The 21,386-nt window shown below is 30.5% G+C and overlaps 1 protein-coding gene across 1 annotated transcript in view; it reads left to right on the forward strand.

The window, feature by feature from the left end:
• Positions 1-21,386, forward strand: part of LOC136975162 (NEDD8 ultimate buster 1-like) — a 74,244-nt gene that overhangs the window by 14,816 nt on the left and 38,042 nt on the right. The window contains exons 4-8 of the mRNA XM_067270202.1: positions 13,610-13,777; positions 16,653-16,779; positions 16,898-16,977; positions 17,396-17,502; positions 20,738-20,847. Coding sequence (XP_067126303.1) covers positions 13,610-13,777; positions 16,653-16,779; positions 16,898-16,977; positions 17,396-17,502; positions 20,738-20,847 — 592 coding nt within the window. The remainder of the gene's footprint in view (positions 1-13,609; positions 13,778-16,652; positions 16,780-16,897; positions 16,978-17,395; positions 17,503-20,737; positions 20,848-21,386) is intronic.

The raw sequence follows: 21,386 nt of genomic DNA on the forward strand, positions 1-21,386 counted from the left end.
AAGTAAAAACTAAATTTTTTTTACTACCTATTGATTTTATGTTAATGTCTGATATGTTATATCATATTTGCTAAATATCAATAGATTTTATGATGTATGTTATATAATTTATACAATTGAATTTTTTAAATTCAAATGTGAAGGGGGATCAAAATAAATATGAATTGTATCCATTTGAAAAAATAGTTTTGTTTCTAGTATTTGGTAGTATTTCTTATTCTTTGGCAGTATAACATTTTCTGTAGTACATTTTGTGCGTGTTGTTTTCCAATACTGTCTGTGGAATGTACTTGTAGTATGGCTCGTGGATGTCTAATAATTTGTATATCTTTCCATGCAGAGTTACTATAACTGGCATGACTATTGCTAACAAGAAAAATATAATGTACAGGGGCAAAACACCATTCCATGAAACAAGTGCTATGTGCTACCTGTCACAGAAATGGCACATAATAGTGCATCTATTTTGCACTATATCATTGTCGCAGTAATTAAGTGAATACTTTATATATTTTTAAAAATTACATATAGTTTTATTATTTTCATAAAGTTTTTGCCAATAGATGGTGCTACATATAAAGCTAAAGCCAGCAAATGAATTTAGACAGAAATTAATTGATATATAGAAATCCAATCAATATTTTGGGGTGGGATGTATGACATTATTCTAAGTTAGAAGTATGTGAATGTAAACTGCTGAGTTTTGTAGCAATTGGTCAAATGACCTAGGCATGCATAGTGAACAAACAAACAAATATCCTTATTTATATATATAGATAATTTAAATGAACTATATTTGTGAAACACTAATTTAAATATGAATATCAAGAGGAATAATATTCAGAAAATCAACAGTAAAGTGTTTTAATGAAGTTAAAATTAAATGTTTAAGAATACACGAGACAAAGTGTTCAGGTATTTTCAAATCAAACAATTTATCTAAAATATTCCAATAGTGTACATAATTATTATGAAGGTGAACACTGTTGGAAACATAAATGAGACATTGCCATAGTAATCTTGGAGTTTACAAACATAAAACTTATAAAATATTAAAGCAAAAATTATTTGAAATAAAATATTATATTGAATGTTATGTTAGGTTGAAGATGATATAAAATTCTTAATATTATCATGTATTTTATTTTAGCCTATCATATTAGGTTAAGATTAGGTTAACTTATTTTTCAAGTTAAATGTTTGTAAGGTTATCTTTATCTTTTTCATTTATATTTAGAACACACTTGCCCTCTGGTAACAACATTTGCTATTGGAACATTCCTGAACATGAATTATTTGATTTAATAATTCTCAAATGTTTTTTGTTTATTTAAAAATTTTTAAAATCCATTAAAGCATTGTTTAACTTTTCCTATATAGTAATTTGATTTTTCTTTTATTTTAAATAATAGCAGATTTAAATTATTCAATAATTTAAATTAATTTAAGTTCTAATTAATCAGATTCAACTTTTTTATGATATATACTGTACATAAATACTTATTTGATATTAGCATTTTGTTTTGTAAAATAATTGTTCATTAACATACAGTATATAAATTTCTCTAAGCCTGATAGTTATATTAATGCCAAAAAATTGCCAGATTAAATTGGGCTATATTACCAATAATAATAATAATAATAATAATAATAATAATAATAACTCTCCCATGGTCACCACCTGGTCGTGGTGGGAGAGCCCAGTAATTTTACTGATCCATAGGGCAATGCAGGCTGGAGCATAAGCTCCTGGTAGGGACACCCATGCCAGTAAGGTCTATGGGGAGAAATGAAGCTAAGAGTGACCACACCCACATTCTGTGGAGATATTTATTATGGTGATAACTAGATCAAAGTGTGATACCGGCTCGGACGTCGCCCGGGTTAACAAGGTCCGCGTTCGTGAGTTAGGCAGAGGCTCACGTTCGAAAAATAGGCCACAGTCTCCCCTGGTTACCGGTGGCGAAAGCAGCACCGGCCCAAGCATGGCTACTGCAATGCCCTCAACAGATGTGAGGAACCAACCCAGCCTTGGTGTTTCTGTGGCAATGCATCCACAGACCACAAAGGCTGGAAAACCACGCCAACGGATGAAATGGACAGTAGAAATGAACGAGTTTATCATCCGTACTTACTACACAATCACAAAACTTGAAACAAACATGACAGCATACAGACAACAACTACACCATAAATTCACACAACAATATCCTCACCTCACTGTCACGGAACAAAGGGTTGTTGATCAAAAAAGAACAATTATACACAACAACCTTATTGCACAAACAACACTTGAACTTATCAAACAACAGGTTGCTGATCAAATACATCAACAGACAGAAACATCTAACATTAATGAAGATCATGTAACCTGTCAGGATAATCCAGCAACAAGCATTGATAATAACACACATACAACAATTACCACTAATGATACTACAGACACTTCCTCATCCATCACTGATAACATAGACTTGGATTTAGTTAATACGCTCTCACTTATATTTCAGGAAACACTCACTAAATATACAGGTACAGATCCCACACAACGACCACGAATACCAAAAATCAACACGTCAAAGGAAGTAGGAAAAACACTAAATTATGTAAACACTCACTTACTACCACACTACATTCATTCAATTTCTACACTCGCAGACATTCATACATTAGTTTATGCTGGGGCAGTCACAGTAGTGACACACCATGGACTGAAAGTACAATCACAGACAAATACACAGAAAACACAATTCTATCACAAGCCTGCCTGGCAGAGAAGAATAGAAACACAAATAAATGACATTAGACAGCAATTAGGCAGGCTAACACAATACACTAAAAACAACATAACACCCAAATTAAGGAAACAGCTCAAAAACATTTTCAAGAAAATAAAAACACGCACAAAACATGAACATCACAACACACACATTACAGAATACATTGATACACTAAAACAAAAACTTGCTGCCAAAGCACGTAGACTCAATCGATACAAAACATGTACACTACGAAAACAACAAAATAAATTATTTACAAACAATGAAAAACTCTTTTACAGACAAATTAATAACAAAGCAAACACTGATACACAGCACAGTGGCACACCAACAGAAGAAGAACTCACAACATATTGGTCTTCTCTTTGGTCCAGTGCTGTCATGCACAATGCTGATGCAGGCTGGATCGAGGAGGAGAACAGAAACTTGCACAACATACCAACTATGCCCTGTGTTGAAATAAACATACATGATTTCCAATACACTGTTAACAGAACACACAACTGGAAGACACCTGGTGTAGACAACATTCACAATTTCTGGTACAAAAAGTTTACATCACTGCACCAGGAACTAGCTAAACACCTAACACACATCATCATCAATCCACAAGACATGCCAAATTTTCTTACTCAGGGCATCACCTACATGAAACCTAAAAACAACAATACCACAGACCCCACACAATACAGACCAATTACATGTCTTCCAACACTCTACAAATTATTGACATCCTGTATTGCAAACAAAATATACAAACATGTTGAAGAACACGACATTCTAACAGAACAACAAAAAGGTTGTCGTAGAAACCACAGGGGATGCAAAGAACAGTTACTCATAGATTCAGTCATTCTACGGCAAGCACACAGACAACACAGAAACATACACATGGCATATATAGACTACAGAAAAGCATTCGACAGTGTTCCACACAGTTGGCTGCTACATATCCTACACATGTACAAAATACATCCATCACTCATTGCATTCTTTCAAAACACTATGCAGCACTGGAGAACAACACTACATCTCAGGGTTAATAACACTTCCATACAAACAAACCAAATTTTTATTAGGCGAGGAATTTTTCAAGGAGATTCCTTGAGTCCTCTCTGGTTCTGCTTAGCCCTGAACCCATTATCCAACATGTTAAACAACACGCAATATGGTTACAATATTAGACACAAAAAAACAACACAGTTTACACTGTCACATCTCATGTACATGGATGACATAAAACTTTATGCATCCACACAAAAACAACTTCATCAACTCCTACAAATCACACATTCATACACCAAGGACATACAAATGGAATTTGGCCTAGATAAATGCAAAACAGTTCACATAGAAAAAGGAATCCTGAAGAAAGAAGATTTTGCACTTGGAAATGGAGACATTATTGAATCCATGGAAGAGGGCGAGTTCTACAAGTATTTAGGATTCCAACAGGCCAAACTAACAGAACATACACAAATAAAGCAAAGATTAATTAAAGAATACCAAAGTAGGTTAAATGCTATTCTCAGAACACAATTAAATGCAAAACACACAGTTAAAGCAATAAACACATATGTCATCCCAGTACTCACATATTCTTTTGGAGTTATACATTGGACTCACACAGATCTTGAGCAACTCCAAAGGAAAACAAGAACAACACTTACTAAGCATAAACAACATCATCCTAAATCCGCCACAGAAAGATTAACCCTTCCACGTAAAGATGGCGGACGTGGCCTGATTGACATAGTTAACCTTCACTACAAACAAATACAGTCACTGCGAGAGTTTTTCTACAAAAAACAAGAAACATCACAATTACATAAAGCAGTAACTCTAGCAGACTCGAATAACACACCATTAAACTTACACTCACATCATATGGACACAACACAACATATAAAAAGCATAGACACCATTAAGCAATCGTGGGCTCGAAAGGCACTCCATGGCAGGCATCCTTACGATCTGGCCCAGGATTTTGTTGACAAAACTGCGTCAAACAGCTGGTTAGCTCGGGGATGCCTCTTTGGGGAGACGGAAGGATTCATGATTGCCATACAGGATCAGGTCATAAATACTAAAAACTACAGAAAACACATACTCAAAGATGCAACACTCACAAATGACACATGCAGAAAATGTCACATCATGCCAGAAACTATACAACACATCACCTCTGGTTGCAAGCTCTTGGCACAGACAGATTATTTACACAGACATAACCAAGTAGCAAATATAATACACCAAGAGCTTGCAAAGAAACACAAATTAGCAGACATCCACGAACCATACTACAAATACATTCCACAGACAGTATTGGAAAACGACACGCACAAAATGTACTACGACAGAGCCATAATCACAGATAAAACAATTTACCACAACAGACCAGACATCACACTCATTGACAAACACAATAAAATCACATACATTATAGACATATCCATTCCAAACACTCACAATATACAAAACGCATGCACTGAAAAAATTAGCAAGTACACAGAACTCGCCCAGGAAATAAGGCATCTGTGGAGGATGGATAGGGTGCTTATTGTACCTGTAGTTCTCTCCTCTACAGGTGTCATACCACACACACTACACAAAAGCCTGGGCACATTAGAATTGAATAGAAACACATACATCACTCTACAGAAGGCCACTATATTGAATACATGTCATATTGTGAGAAAATTCCTGAATACAGACACACACACTGATACACTTCTTTAATTTCTGTTTTGGTTACTATGCCTTGACTTTGGTCCGGCATAGTACTTAGCCACCGGTGTTAACCGAGTATATCTAACTTAACCCAACATAATAATAATAATAATAATATAATTGAATCCATGGAAGAGGGCGAGTTCTACAAGTATTTAGGATTCCAACAGGCCAAACTAACAGAACATACACAAATAAAGCAAAGATTAATTAAAGAATACCAAAGTAGGTTAAATGCTATTCTCAGAACACAATTAAATGCAAAACACACAGTTAAAGCAATAAACACATATGTCATCCCAGTACTCACATATTCTTTTGGAGTTATACATTGGACTCACACTGATCTTGAGCAACTCCAAAGGAAAACAAGAACAACACTTACTAAGCATAAACAACATCATCCTAAATCCGCCACAGAAAGATTAACCCTTCCACGTAAAGATGGCGGACGTGGCCTGATTGACATAGTTAACCTTCACTACAAACAAATACAGTCACTGCGAGAGTTTTTCTACAAAAAACAAGAAACATCACAATTACATAAAGCAGTAACTCTAGCAGACTCGAATAACACACCATTAAACTTACACTCACATCATATGGACACAACACAACATATAAAAAGCATAGACACCATTAAGCAATCGTGGGCTCGAAAGGCACTCCATGGCAGGCATCCTTACGATCTGGCCCAGGATTTTGTTGACAAAACTGCGTCAAACAGCTGGTTAGCTCGGGGATGCCTCTTTGGGGAGACGGAAGGATTCATGATTGCCATACAGGATCAGGTCATAAATACTAAAAACTACAGAAAACACATACTCAAAGATGCAACACTCACAAATGACACATGCAGAAAATGTCACATCATGCCAGAAACTATACAACACATCACCTCTGGTTGCAAGCTCTTGGCACAGACAGATTATTTACACAGACATAACCAAGTAGCAAATATAATACACCAAGAGCTTGCAAAGAAACACAAATTAGCAGACATCCACGAACCATACTACAAATACATTCCACAGACAGTATTGGAAAACAACACGCACAAAATGTACTACGACAGAGCCATAATCACAGATAAAACAATTTACCACAACAGACCAGACATCACACTCATTGACAAACACAATAAAATCACATACATTATAGACATATCCATTCCAAACACTCACAATATACAAAACGCATGCACTGAAAAAATTAGCAAGTACACAGAACTCGCCCAGGAAATAAGGCATCTGTGGAGGATGGATAGGGTGCTTATTGTACCTGTTGTTCTCTCCTCTACAGGTGTCATACCACACACACTACACAAAAGCCTGGGCACATTAGAATTGAATAGAAACACATACATCACTCTACAGAAGGCCACTATATTGAATACATGTCATATTGTGAGAAAATTCCTGAATACAGACACACACACTGATACACTTCTTTAATTTCTGTTTTGGTTACTATGCCTTGACTTTGGTCCGGCATAGTACTTAGCCACCGGTGTTAACCGAGTATATCTAACTTAACCCAACATAATAATAATAATAATAATAATAATAATAATTTTTATTTTCGTAATATGGGATGGTCCCGTTACAAGGGGGAACATAAATTAACACATTTGATAGTTAACATTAATAACAGTATTTATCTTGAATTACAAAAAGATAATTTTGATTAAGTCTCGTTATCAGATTTGTTACTGGCCTTCCCGGACAATTTAACATATTTAGTAAAAAAATTGTATAATCTTGTTATTATAGTTGGGCTCATTTGAAACAACTTTTTATAGAATTCACTAGTTGATTTACTCTCAGATAAAGTGGAAATACCGTATTTTTGCCTAATCTCTGTACAACCTCTACATGTACATATTATATGGAAGATCGAAATTTGCTCCTGACATAATTTACATGTTTCTCTGCTGATCCTTATATAATTCTGATCCACTAATATATAAAAACTGTTTAGTCGGAGCTGCATATAAAATTTTTTAATCATAAACGGTAGGTGAAAATTGATGTATTCATTTGAAGGAGGAAAGTTTAAATTCTCCATATACCAGGGATGGAATTTTGAACTCTGTAATTTAAGTATTTCTTGATGAATAGAATTGTTAAACACATTTTCTATTAACGTACGGTTACCAAATTGCCAGTCTTCTTCTGTATTTCCAAATAAAATAGGAGAAATTCCATATTTAGCCAGCATTTGACTATATTTAGTAAACCAATTGTTGACATAATTTTTCTTTGTTTCTGTTAGACTTTTCAGATTATTTAATATGGTCTTAATCCAAGGATGATCACTGTTAATCATTCTTTTATAAAATTTTTGTATTCTTGATACCAAATAGGGCTCCAATTGTAGTCGGTTTGTGTCATGTCGTATGGCATATCCAGGGACTGTTCTATCTATCCCATATATTTTCCTTATATATTGTAATTGTATTATTTCAAAACGAGTAATCCAGTCAATTCCCCATATTGGGAAAGCATAACATATCGAGTTCATCACTATTGCCGAAAAAAGTTGCATTTGTTTTTGAATTGAACTAATTTTTATTTTGACCAATAGATATATAAGGTTATTAATTAGTTTATTAGCTTTATTTCTCATATTTTTAAAGTGGGCTTCGAAAGATAGAGTTGAAGTTATATTAAGCCCCAAGTAAGAGGTCTCCTCTGTAAGCTTCAATTTCTCATTTAAAAGGTAAAAATTATGGTCTTGTTTCGCCAGTCTTCCTCCTCTCCTGAAAATTTGAATATATGTTTTGCTTGGGTTAATTTTCAGCCCAAGTTGTGTAAAGTACTTCTGCATTAAATTAATTTTTCTCTGTAGACCAATTTTTGTATTTGAAAGTAAAACAATATCATCTGCATATTGTATTGAGTGGATTACACAATTTCCAATTCTTATTCCATCCTCTGCTTTATCAAATTGTTTATTTATATCAAATATGAAAAAGTTAAACAAAAATGGCGATAATGGGTCACCTTGTAACAGACCCCCAAAAATATCTATGGGGGAGAAGACAGTTTTGCCAGATTTTATAGTAACATGATAATGACCAAATAAAAATTTTATGGCATTTATGAATAAGATATCTGCTCCATTTTTTCCTAGTTTTTCACTTATTAATTCTATTGAAACTGAGTCAAAGGCCTTCTCCAGATCTAAAAAAGCAGCGTAAACTTTATGCCTTTTTCTAGATAACTGAATTTGAATAATTGATATCAATATAAAAATGGCTATTTCTGTACCACCGTTTTTAGCGAAAGCAAATTGAGTATCGGACGTCAACTGTTTTTCTTCTAGCCATTGATTAAATCTTTTTGCGAGAATAGCTGTAAAAACCTTCCTTAAAGTTGATAGTATTGCAATGGGTCTATAATTGCTTGGGTCTGAGCAGTCTCCTTTTTTATATATCATTCTAAAGTATGCTGAACGCCATGAATCTGGATATTTATTATTTTCATACATGTAATTAAAGCTAAGCGCTATTAAGTCGATTGCTTCAGGTGGTAGTCTTTTTAATAAACAATTAGGAATTGAGTCAGGACCTGTGGCCGTGGTTTCTTTTAGTTTGTTAATAGTTTTTATTATTTCTGAGGCCAGAATTGGTATATTTATTATCCTCTCCTCCCTGTACAAACCTATCTGTTCTTGATCTGGGTAAAAATTAATATTAGTTAATTGTCTTTTTCCAAAAAACTTGATCCATTTATCAAATCCAATAGGGTCTTGTTTTTCGTTACCTTTCCTCAAACGGCATTTTTTCACAGTCAGCCAAAAAAATTTGTTGCTTTTGTCAGTCAATAGTTTTTGATTGATTAAATTGAAGTATTTCTTTTTCTTCGCTTTAATAAGATTTATATAGCTCTTCTTGGTATTTATATAATCAATTAATTGATCTCTTGTTCTAAACCTACGAAAAGTTGCTAATTTAGTTTCCTTTCGTCTCTTTGCTCTGTAGCATTCCATATCAAACCAGTCTTGCTTAAATTTGGATTTTATTTTATCTAAATATCTATTCTTATGATGATTTGGTTCTATCTTATATTCATTAAATATTTTTATTAAACTATCATATAGTTCATTAGTCTCCATTTTTTCAATTAACTTAATTCTTCCTCCTATTTCAGTTTCAAACTTTCTTAATTTGAATCTGTCTCTCGCAACCTGCTCTTTCTCTTTAATTCTTGCCTTTTCATATTTTGATTTGATTGATTCATCTCTAATAATCAAGTGTACAGGGAAATGGTCAGATAAGTCGTGGTCTAATACTTTAAATTCTTCACAATAATCTAGTATGGCTTCAGAGCACATTATGTAATCAATTACCGATGCTCCTCTTGATGACATAAAAGTATGCCTACCGGGATAGTCTTCTTTTGTACGACCATTAAGAATGTATAAATCATAATTTTTAACGAAATTTAATAATAGATTCCCTTTAGGATTACTACCGGTGTCATGACTATTTCTTAAGTTATAAATTGTTTGATTATTACCCTTATAATAGGAATCATTATAGTTACCAATTCTTGCATTAAAATCACCCATGATTATCCAACAAGAGGTAAAATGCAGCCAATCCATTATAACCTTTTCCATTTCTTGATAGAGATTTTGTAGCGTTTGATAAGGTGGAAAATAACTTACTATTATTGCCAGAATATTATCTGATTGATTATTAAATTTAGGAGACTCCAATTTAATTAATGAGAATATAAAGTAAGTTGTTGAAAAACTATAAATCATTTCACCCAGAGATTTTTTCATTATTAACATTATTCCTCCTTTTGGTCGACCTACACCTAGATTTTTTTCTGCTGGAACTTGTAAATATTCAAAGGCCTGGAGAAGATATTCCTCATTTGTATTTAGTTTATTGACCCACGTTTCCTCCAATCCTATAATATCATACTTCGTTAAGATTTTATCAAAATAGCAGGCGGAAAACTTATTTCTAAGTCCTTGAACGTTCCAAGATAAAATTCTAATATCCGAATCTTTAAATTCCTCTATATTAACTTTGTCAGGTTCTCTATTTAGATTACTCAACATCTTAATACCATTATTATTAGAGGAGCTTAAATATTGATAGTTAACTCTAAAAAAGTTTTAGTATCAACTAAACAATTATTTATAAAACTATACGTTATTTGCTTATTCTTATATATTAGATAGTCATTTCTAAGAAATATCTGTTCACCTTTTTTCTTGACTTCTTTATAGTATGGGAGGATTTTTGCTCTACGGTTTCTGGATTCCTGTGTCAGGTCGGATGACATACGTATATTTTTAAATGGCTCTTCTAAGGATACTTCTTTATTTTTATAAAAATTTGAAAGTATTTGATTTTTTCTCTGGACCTTGTTCAGTGTAACTTTCAATATTGATGGATCTTCTTTTTTTATTATGTGAATGTCCAGAATTTCCTCTTTTTTGAATTCTGTTATCTTAATATTCTCTCGGAATAATTGTGTAAGACATTCTTTCAAGTTTGTATTTTCTGTTATCGCTAATCCAAATAACATTAGATTACATTGGTTAGTTATATTTAAAATGGTATTTACCAAGTATTGTTGGGCTTCTATTTTTCTATCTAAGTCTGGCACTTTTGTTTCCAATAGATTTAAATTATGCTCTAACGTACCAAGTTTAGCTTTAAATTCGCTTATTTCCTGGTGAATTAAATTTATTTCGGCTTTAAGGTCCAATATTTGTGCTGTGATAGAGTTATGAGAGTCTTGTATCAACTTTGAAAGTTGTTGTAGAGTAGTACATGACGAACTGTCTTCTGTCTCTACCAATTCGGAAAAATTTTCTAACCTTGTTTCTTCATCCTTCTCCCTCTCTATTTCAGCTATTTTCCTCAGCTTTTCCATCTCCTTAAGTGTAGTTGGTTGACGACGGAGCATTGTATCTACACATGCATCCTTGGACACCTTAACGGCACTTGTACTTCGTGTCAATGGAGGTCGTCCTCTCTTTGTCGGTGAATGAGATAACGGCCCTGGATTTTGTTCTACTCCTGCCATTATTAATTTTAATCTAATTACTAACCATAAACAGTTCAACAATAACCACCAAGTTAACAATTGATTTAATTTTTTGGCACACCAAAGATACTCCAACGCAATTTGCGCCCACTGTTATTAATAATTAAATACTAAATAATTTGACCTCTTATTAAATTTAATATTTATTAAATAATTTAGAAAATTCTGGAAGAAAAGATTTGGCCCAGAGTGACAATCAAACCCTTAACTGCCACTTACCATTCTGATGAGTTGCCAGTTACACTACCTGGACCTTCTTGTGATGCTTTGCTTCCAGACATATTTAATTTAGAAATAATCACACTAGTTACTCATGGCATCGGAATGGGGATAACTCAGCACCCACGGACTATAATCACCAACTATGGCAACTCAGCAGGTTATTGATTTACTCTGGCATGGTGTATATATACACTAGCAGATAAGCCCGGTGTTGCACGGGCAAAAAGTAACGATAGCGAAGATTAAGATTATTACATTATAGCCAACCTTATTCGTTTTCACAGAATGCAAGAATTAGATCCCCCTGTTTCCAGACTAATTAGAGGATTTTTAGATGGGTCTAAAAATATGTTCGATTTCCCACAAACACGCAAAAAAAAAAAAAAACTCATTTGCGCTTGTAAATCTTGCACGCCTCATTCTTTTAACACTTCCATTATTAAGTGGTATCCTACTAAAACGCAGTTGAAAACAAAATTGCATCTAAAATAGTACAGTAGAAGCAGAGTTCTTCAGGGTAAGCCTTAATCCTCTCCCTCTCCCCGATGGGGAGAATTTCGAAAAATCCTTTCTTAGTGTACGTTCCTGTGACGTACCCTAACTGTGTACCAAATTTCAACTTTTAACTCCTAACCGTTTGGGCTAGGCACTTATTATTATTATTATCAACCCATCTCGATTATATTATAAGATTAATAAAATTATCAGGCTTAGAGATGTTTATATGTGTATATATACACCATGCCAGAGTAAAACAATAATTGGCTGAGTTGCCATAGTGGGTGTTTTTAAGCCGTGGATCCTGAGTCATCCCCATTTGGTGCCATGAATAACTAGTGTGGTTATATCTAAATTGAATATTTCTGGAAGAGAAGGATCAGATAGAGGTCTGGATAGTATAACTGGTAACTCATCAGAATGGTAAGTGGCAGTTGAGGGTTTGAGTCCCACTCCAGGTCAAATATTTTCCAGAGTTTTTCTAAATTATTTAAATATTAATTTAATTATAATTATTAAATTTAATAAGAGATGGTTCTAATGCTTACCTCTAGGACACATTATTTAGTATTTAATTATTAATATTAGTGGTAATATAGCATGATAAATTAATAATTCTTCAAATATTAACTGGACAAACTTAATAGCAAGTAATATCTCCACTGACCTTGAAATTAGTCCAGCAGTTGTCAAAATTAGCACTTTTCTAACATTTTTTGACATACTCTAAAGGTTTTCATCAGGAAATTTAAATTTCATATCAAATAAAAATTAAATCAGCTGTCACGCACATACCTCATAATATTTGGATAGGCTGTTCACAAGGTATTGCCAATGCATGCCTACCATGCTTTTGAGATTACCTTTTCTTCTTTGTTGTTAATGCAAATTACTGCTTTGTTTGCCTTGAAAATTTCAAGGGCTTCCATCTATCTATGTTCCCCATGTACCAATGTTTTTTTAACATAAAGGCTTTTTGAAAAAATGGGACAATCCTTGCTTCTGATGCATAGAAAAAATAGCTCAAAAAACATAAGAAAAGTGTAATTTTGATAACTGTTAACTAATTTTGAGGTTTGTGGAGATTTTACTTACTAATATAGCCTGATTTAATCCAGCAATTGTTTGGCTTTAACAGTTCATTAACAAATTGAAATAGAAAAAAATATTTATTGAGATGGAATCATTATTATTATTTTATTGTATTTATGTATGTAATTATTACAGTTTATTAAAGAATATTTTGTTTTTTTAAGGTTCACTTAATGAATAAAGATATAAATTTATTTTATTTTATTTCAGAATTCTCATTTTCAAAATTCAGTGATAGAAATTTCACTAACTAATACTGGACAGCAATTAAAAGAATTAATTGCAAAAAATATGAATGTAAATGTATCATGTTTAAAGCTAATTGCTGTTGGGAGAGTGATAAAGGAAGATAAAGCTTTGTCAGAACAAAATTTAAAGGTAATAATTTACATTGTTTACTTTTTAACTTGAATTAATCAGATTTCTTTTTTTATACTATATAAATAATTTAAACATTTTTGCCATTGTATTAGAAAATATGCCATAAAAAGTGGATTCCTTTGCTAAAAAAGTTTTAAAATATATATTTAACAAAAATATATACTTACAGGTATCCCTCATATAACATGGTAGTTACTTTGTAAAAAAAGTGCCATATTACTCCATGCTATACGAAACAAAGGATTAATGCAAAATATAGGGTTATGTTCCAGAAGTTAGCAAAGTATACTATTTTTTTTCGTTACTAAGAGAAATATGTTTATTAAAGCAATCAATAATTTATTTCCAATCAATAATTAACAATCACAATTAAAAGTACTATATTATGTGCTAATATTAATTTTAGTTAAATGAGGGTATTTTCTTTTTATAAAGTATCATCATCATCTCAGCTTTTTTGTTGATATTGATCAGAAGTATCAGCAACATTTTTTATATTCTTTATTTTTATCATAAAAAATTTTTATAGATAACAAAATAAAAATATGTTATTAATTGAAAATTTGTTCTAGTGTGTTGCATTTGTTCAGTTGAGTAACAAATGACTTTTTTCCAGAATTTGTTTGAATACCAAATTTTTTGAGTACTGACATACCACTGTATTTCATTTGTCATTTTTACAAATGAAGTAATTACTTGTGAGTAATTAATACCTACAGTTAAAAAAAGTTTAATAACTTGATTTTCGTCCGATGGAAAAAATGTTTTTAATAAACTTTACTAAATGTAAAGATTAATCTATAAAAAGAAAACATAGTGACAGTTTTAAGGGCTAAACTCTGAAAGCAATAACAATGACACTTGGTTGATAGGAAAGTTAGTGCAATTTTTTTCTTTCTTGTCCTATTGGTTTTCATTAAAGTAAACTTGACAAAAAGCCAAAATAATTTGAAAATTTCAATATTCCAAAATCCTTGAGCAAATTTGAGACAACACACATGCTTATTTGAATAAAAAAATATTGAACAATGAAGTTTAGAATTAAAATTGTGAAATTTTGTATGGAGAATTTCACAAAAAACTGTGTTTAGAGTGAAACAGGAAGTCGTTATATGGAGGATGTCCCCAATTTTCAAACCGTGTTGTATGAAGGATACCTGTATTTCATTTTCCATATTTTATCTATTCATTAAGCTTTAAATCATTTTGAAATTTTTGAAATAATAGATTTTATCAGTAAGCAAATATAGATCTATCAAAAATTAAAATCACTCTATTATATTTCTTATGGTTCTAACAACATTTATAAGTTTTATTTAAGTATCATACAATTAAATATAACCTGATAAGTTCTATTTATATATGTTAAAGTACTATACAACATTAAAATACTATCTGATGATCAAATATATTTAGATATTATTCTGATACTTTGTAATGTATACAACATCTTCAGGATTAATATCAGCTAACCTAACAAAGTCATTTTTGAAATATAATAAAAATGTTTGTATTTTTTGTTTAATTGACTTTATTCATCATAATATTCATCTTTACATTCAATTACATTTTCTCAACAGGAGGTCAGTTCGACAATACCATTTTTATAAATTATTTGAATGATTTCTGAAAAATCTTTCTTTGTGTTTGGTGGACTTCAAAGGATATTGTTTATCATGAGTACTTGAACATTAGTCAAACCCTCACAGCAGATTTGTACAGTGACAGCTATAAAGAGTACATGACAAATTAAGGCAAAACAGTTATCTTTGCAAATTGTCAAGGGGTTTTTGTTTTCACAAAATAATGCTTGCCTACATGTTGCAGATTACAAGATTGCAATTACAAGAAATAATGCAATTGCAATAGAGCTTTTACCTCATCCTTCCTATTCTGCTGACTTATCTCCATCAGATTACCACATTTTTTTTGTCTTTGGATAATCATATGCTTGGAAAACAATGTACAAATCATTTAGCTGTAAAAGAGGATTAGCATTAATTTTTAATGCTAAAACTGGTGTTTTCAAACCACCCCAATTGGGAAAGTGTAGTTGAATGTGAATGTGAATATTTTGATAAATAAAATTATTTTAAACAAAAAATACAAGCATTTTTATTCACAGTTCAAAAAAGATTATTTATTTGGTTATCTGATATTACAAATAAGTCTGAAGCTGTTGTATAAATTACAAAATAGTAGTCAATTTTAAAATTCAGATTTAGTTCATAAATTGTTTTATTTTTTGTGATTGTATGTTATGAAGAAAATAATACACTCAAATTTCTTATTCAGTCATCCTTAGTAACTTTATTTCAAGTATATACTTTTTCAGTGTAATAAATAAAAAAATTAAAGCACTTAAACTTTAGAAAATATAAAAATAACACTTAAAAAGCTAAATTGTTTGAACATAAAATCTTAAGAACTTTTCACTGTATTATTTTTATAAACTTATTCTTGATGATTTATACTTTGTTAAGTTTAATAACCCAAATGAAATTATAAAATTTTAAATTAATACATGGAATAAAGAGTTTTTATATGTTATTAAACACAAATTCATTCATTATTTTTAAATGTATTATAATCTTTCTAATCTATAATTTCTGTTGTTAAATAATATGACAATATATTTTTTTTATAGTTATACTAGTTATACTAGTTTTATAGTTTTTATAGTTTACATATATTTCATTTATGTAAAATTTTTTGTTTATTGTATATTTTTCAATTTTCAATTATTATATATAATTTTTAATTTAATTTATTTCTTAATTTAAACTAAAAAATGTAATATAATCAATTCTATAATAATGTTTAGAATGACAGGTTTTACAACAGATAGTAATTTTTATGTTAAATTTTATAGCCAAACAGTCAAGTTATGGCATTATTAGTGGAAAATAACATTGAACAATTAATTCAAAATGATCAAGAAGCAGCTTTATTACAAAGAATAAAAGATGATGCAGAATTTTTATCTATTATTGATGCTGGTTTGTTAAATTTTATAGCTATTTTGTGAAATATATTTTGTAATTATTATTAATTAATAATAACTTGATGTCACTATTAACATAAATAATTTAATGTTTTAATTTTCATTAAAATTAGCTAATCCTGATAATGATCAATACCTCCAAGTAGCAGATCAAAGTGGAAGAGTATTAAACCTTCCTTTTGAAGAAAGAAAGGTATTGTAACTATACTTAAAATAACAATTAAAATTTTGTTAAACTTTTATTCGTTTAATCTTGTACTAGTAATTAACATGTTCTTTTCCTTAATCAATATTGATCAGAGACCAGGATACTTGATTAAGTATCCTGGTCTCTGGATTCAGAAACTAGTTTTTGATGGGAAAGTTCTATTGCAGAACTCTATTAGGGAGGAATGCAGCTATGGGATGAGCCAAATTTGACATATTCATCATTCTAATGATTTTAAATTTTACTTAGATTATTTGTAAATTATATATCAATATTTTTAATAGTTTTATATACATAAATGAATTTCTTTTGAAATGCTTAATTAAAATTAAAATTATTTAAGTTTCTAAATATTAAAAAATTATTTATTGCTGAATATAATAAAACAAGTTTTAAATTTTAGGCACTTTCTTTTGCAATGGCATTGAATGAAAAAGGAAGAGCAGCTTTAAAAAAAAAAGAATATGCCAAAGCTTTAGTCTTTCTTTTAGAAGCTGACAGAGAATTTCAGTAAGTTGTTATTAAAAATTAACTTTTTATAACTATATTTTAAAATTAATTGCTAATTAACAAAACTTCATGATACAAAAATTCATTTTTTTTTATTCTTTTTTTTTAAAATAGATACTTAATCATATTTAAAAACTTATTATTCTGATAAAAATAGTAATAAATTTAAGTTTAAATCCATAATTTCCTTTATAGTATTTAAATTCAAATATTGTTAAATTTTATTTTGTGATATTTTTTTTTTATACTTGAGATTATAATCTCAAATATAAAAATAAGTATAGCAAACACAATAGTGTTTTAAAAAAATTTAAATATTTTTTAAAATGAAAAAATCTTTGGTTATTATTTGATGCTATTATTGCAAAAAATCTATGTATTAAACTTTCAATGTCTAAGCATGCCATATCTGTGAGAGGCTAGCCGTGGGTAGAGAGTCTGGGTTAACCTCTCTACTACTTAATTGGCAGCACAGTCAGTAGGACTGGCTTGCAGAGTTGAAGGATGGCTTCCTAAGACGTTGATGAAAGAGCAGAAATTCGTAAGAACCCCTGCAAGTTTGTTTTTCCTGACACTGGCCTAGTATAGCGTTAGGCACACTTGTACCCTTAAGAAAGGAATCTTGACTGGAAGGAACACGAATAAGTGGAGTGGACATAGGCTAAGACTTGAGACAAGAATGAGACCATGTTAAAAACAATAACAAGACTTTAATGAGAATAAAATTGAACCAAATACAAAAACAAATTTTCTCTATACCTATCTTGTGAGAGAGAAAAAGTTTACAATTAGACCAATCGTTATATACTACCTCGTCCTTTACTGTTATAGATGTGTGTCTTCTTAATGATGTAATGGATATTGGTAGATCAAGAATGGTGACTCGAATTCTTTAACAGTGCATGGCGGATCGCTTAGGCTCAGGAGTAGTGTGGCAACTCTTCTGTTGGAAGGGATTCAAATTGGAGATTGGCTCTCAAACACATCTGTGGAAATTGCTATTCCTTAGTGATTAGCGTCAAACTCTTCTTGCATTGTTTAGAATACCAACTTCTCCCTTTGGAGGTCTGTGTCGAACTCCTTGATCACAGGATGTGGTTCACCATATTCAGAAGAACCCATTCAATTAAAAGGATGGATTTTCTATACGTCAACAGGATGTAGGGAATGTTCAAAAAGGGGTGAACATCTAGATGGATGCCTGAGTTTGGGGATAAGGGGTATGGGAAAGGAAATTCAACTTCCCTTTTTGTCAGAAAAATGACTAACGTTTTCTTTTTTGTAAACAACAAGTGAGAGGTCCTTGTTACTGATGTTAGTAACAAGGACCTCTCACTTGTTGTTTAATTTATTACAATATTTAAAGAAAATTATAAATCCAAATAACATGGTGACTCCATATTTTTGTTCCATTTTAATTTCCGACAACAAAGATTCTGTCTTAATCTCTCGCAGAAATCTAATTTTAATCTCCAGGGCAGATCTCGCATATCTGATATTCACTTACTTCCAGAATTTTACAGATAGGTAAAATTTTTATTTATTTATTGTAAAAATCATTAATATGCAGGGTGGTAATAAATCTCTCCCTAACCAAAAACTAATAGATTAATCACAGTAGAAGTTTTGTCAATATATACTATGTTGGACATGTACTAAACAATGGTGCAAATTTTCACTCTCTAGGTTTTCTATTAAAGAAGGCTGTTGTAATCTCAGCTCCTAATGAAAATAGAATCAAATTGTCAATCACAAAGTTGTAGCACACAAAAAAAATACATAATGTTACCTTTTAGTGCATTCTGAAATACAGTAGAATCTAGCTTCAATGGATTGCTTGGGTTGTTGAAAATCATCTGTTGTTCCAAGAATTTGTTATATCATAAATAATGGATTTCCCATACATCCAGGAAAATATTTATTATTCAAAAATTTCCATTTTTTAATCCCCTATATATAAGAAATACCTATACCAAAAATCAATCTCTTGAGATTTTTCTTCTTTATTCTATAGAAACACATAGGTTACACAATTGTGTATTATGCCATACAACAACCATATTATGTACAACCTGTTCATTTATGGTGAAACTCATCAGGAAGGTCTTCATGACTTGGAAAGACTGGATGGCCTCACTAAATTTCAGCAGCAGTATTAAAATGTTCACTAGGTGGCTTCTCCTTAATTGTCTCAGCCTGCTGACTCTATATATACAATTCTTTAGTTGTACTGTACACATCAGAGTTGTAACAAGTGCATCACCAAACTCTACAGATTTCTGGAAACACCCAAATATTAATTGAATGTTGAAAAAAACAAAGTTTACAATACATGAGGCTAGGAAAAAACTCATTATTCCAAAGGATCTACTAAAAGAAGGTAAAACTACATTGATTTGGCAGGACTTGTGGAAAATATTGTTATTCTGAGAAATCCACTGTTCCTTGATCCATTAAAACAAGATTCTACTGTATCAAGTAGGATCCTGTAATAGCCTGTCAAATATGGCAGGTAATGCTTCACTACCCAATGCAAAAGAGATAGGGACATGCAAAGGTGATGTTTATAAGCAAATGATTTAATTTAATAGAAAATATGAAATGTATTATACTAATCACCATATCACTATTAGCCTAAACCTAACCTAACCTAACCTTAAACACATAAAAGAAACTAATTGTAATATTGATATTTCTAAAATTAGAATAGTAAATAGGAAAAAGAATATTTATAAGAGAAAATTTAAAGAACATTTATTAATAATCAATACTAAAAATAAACTGAATGTAAATGATGGTATGCAAATTTTTGTGGTTAGTATGATAAAATATACAGCAACATATGACAAAGTTGTATCTTTCTTCTCTCGTGGTTTGTAAAGTCAAGTAAAGTAAGTTTATATTGTGCCTTTTTTTCTTGTACTACTGAAGAGGAAATATAAATTAAATTACAGTATATGAAATTCAAACTGTTCTAATTATCTCTTCTAATAATAATAATAATAAAGGACTGTTCAAAGGATCGAAATGACTGTTTTATTTTTTAAATTATCCCCTTTTTAGGATTTTGGTTTTTATATATATTTTAGATGATAAATATTTAATTTATTATCTAAAATTTATAGTTTGTAATAATTCATATTAATTTTTACAGTAAAAATAAATCAAGATATATAATTGATATTGTAACAAAAAGATCAAGATCATTTATAAATTACTTTAATTTTTTATATAGACAATGTACGTCAGAAATTTTGAATGCAGTTGACAATTATGCCCTCCTATGTTTAGATATTGCATGGTGTTATCTTTGTTTGAACAGTGTTAATCAGCTTCCAGATGCAGGTAATTGTTTAATAATGTTAAAATTATTATCTAATTAAATTATTAATAAAAACATTTATTAATTGAAACCAGTATTGAATATTTTCAACCCTGCTTTTTTATTAGTTAATGTTCATACATTTTTATTTTTCTAGAACATTATTATAAGCTTAACAAAGCTCATTTATTTTGTTTTTATCATAAAATAACTAACTGAATTAATTCAGAAATTTATACATTAATTCAAATTTTATGGCATACTTAATATATAAAAAACTTAGCCTTTATAAAGTTTCTAATAGTTGTAAATCTTAAAATTCTGTGATTTTTCCATATCCAAAGACAATATTTAATAGATAAAAATATTTTAAAATGGTTTTTAAATATTTTAAGAAAATTATATTTCATTTTGACAGAGTCCATAATATTGAAAATTATATTCTATAAATATTGAAAACATGTACATGTGAATGGACAATATATTTTTCTATATCAATCTTTATTATATTTACTTTCAATATTCTTTTTAGAAATAAAAATGACATATATAAAATAACACA

The sequence above is a fragment of the Centruroides vittatus genome, unplaced genomic scaffold, assembly GCF_030686945.1.
Source record: "Centruroides vittatus isolate TY-2023 unplaced genomic scaffold, ASM3068694v2 contig_364, whole genome shotgun sequence".
NCBI classification, from domain to species: domain Eukaryota; kingdom Metazoa; phylum Arthropoda; class Arachnida; order Scorpiones; family Buthidae; genus Centruroides; species Centruroides vittatus.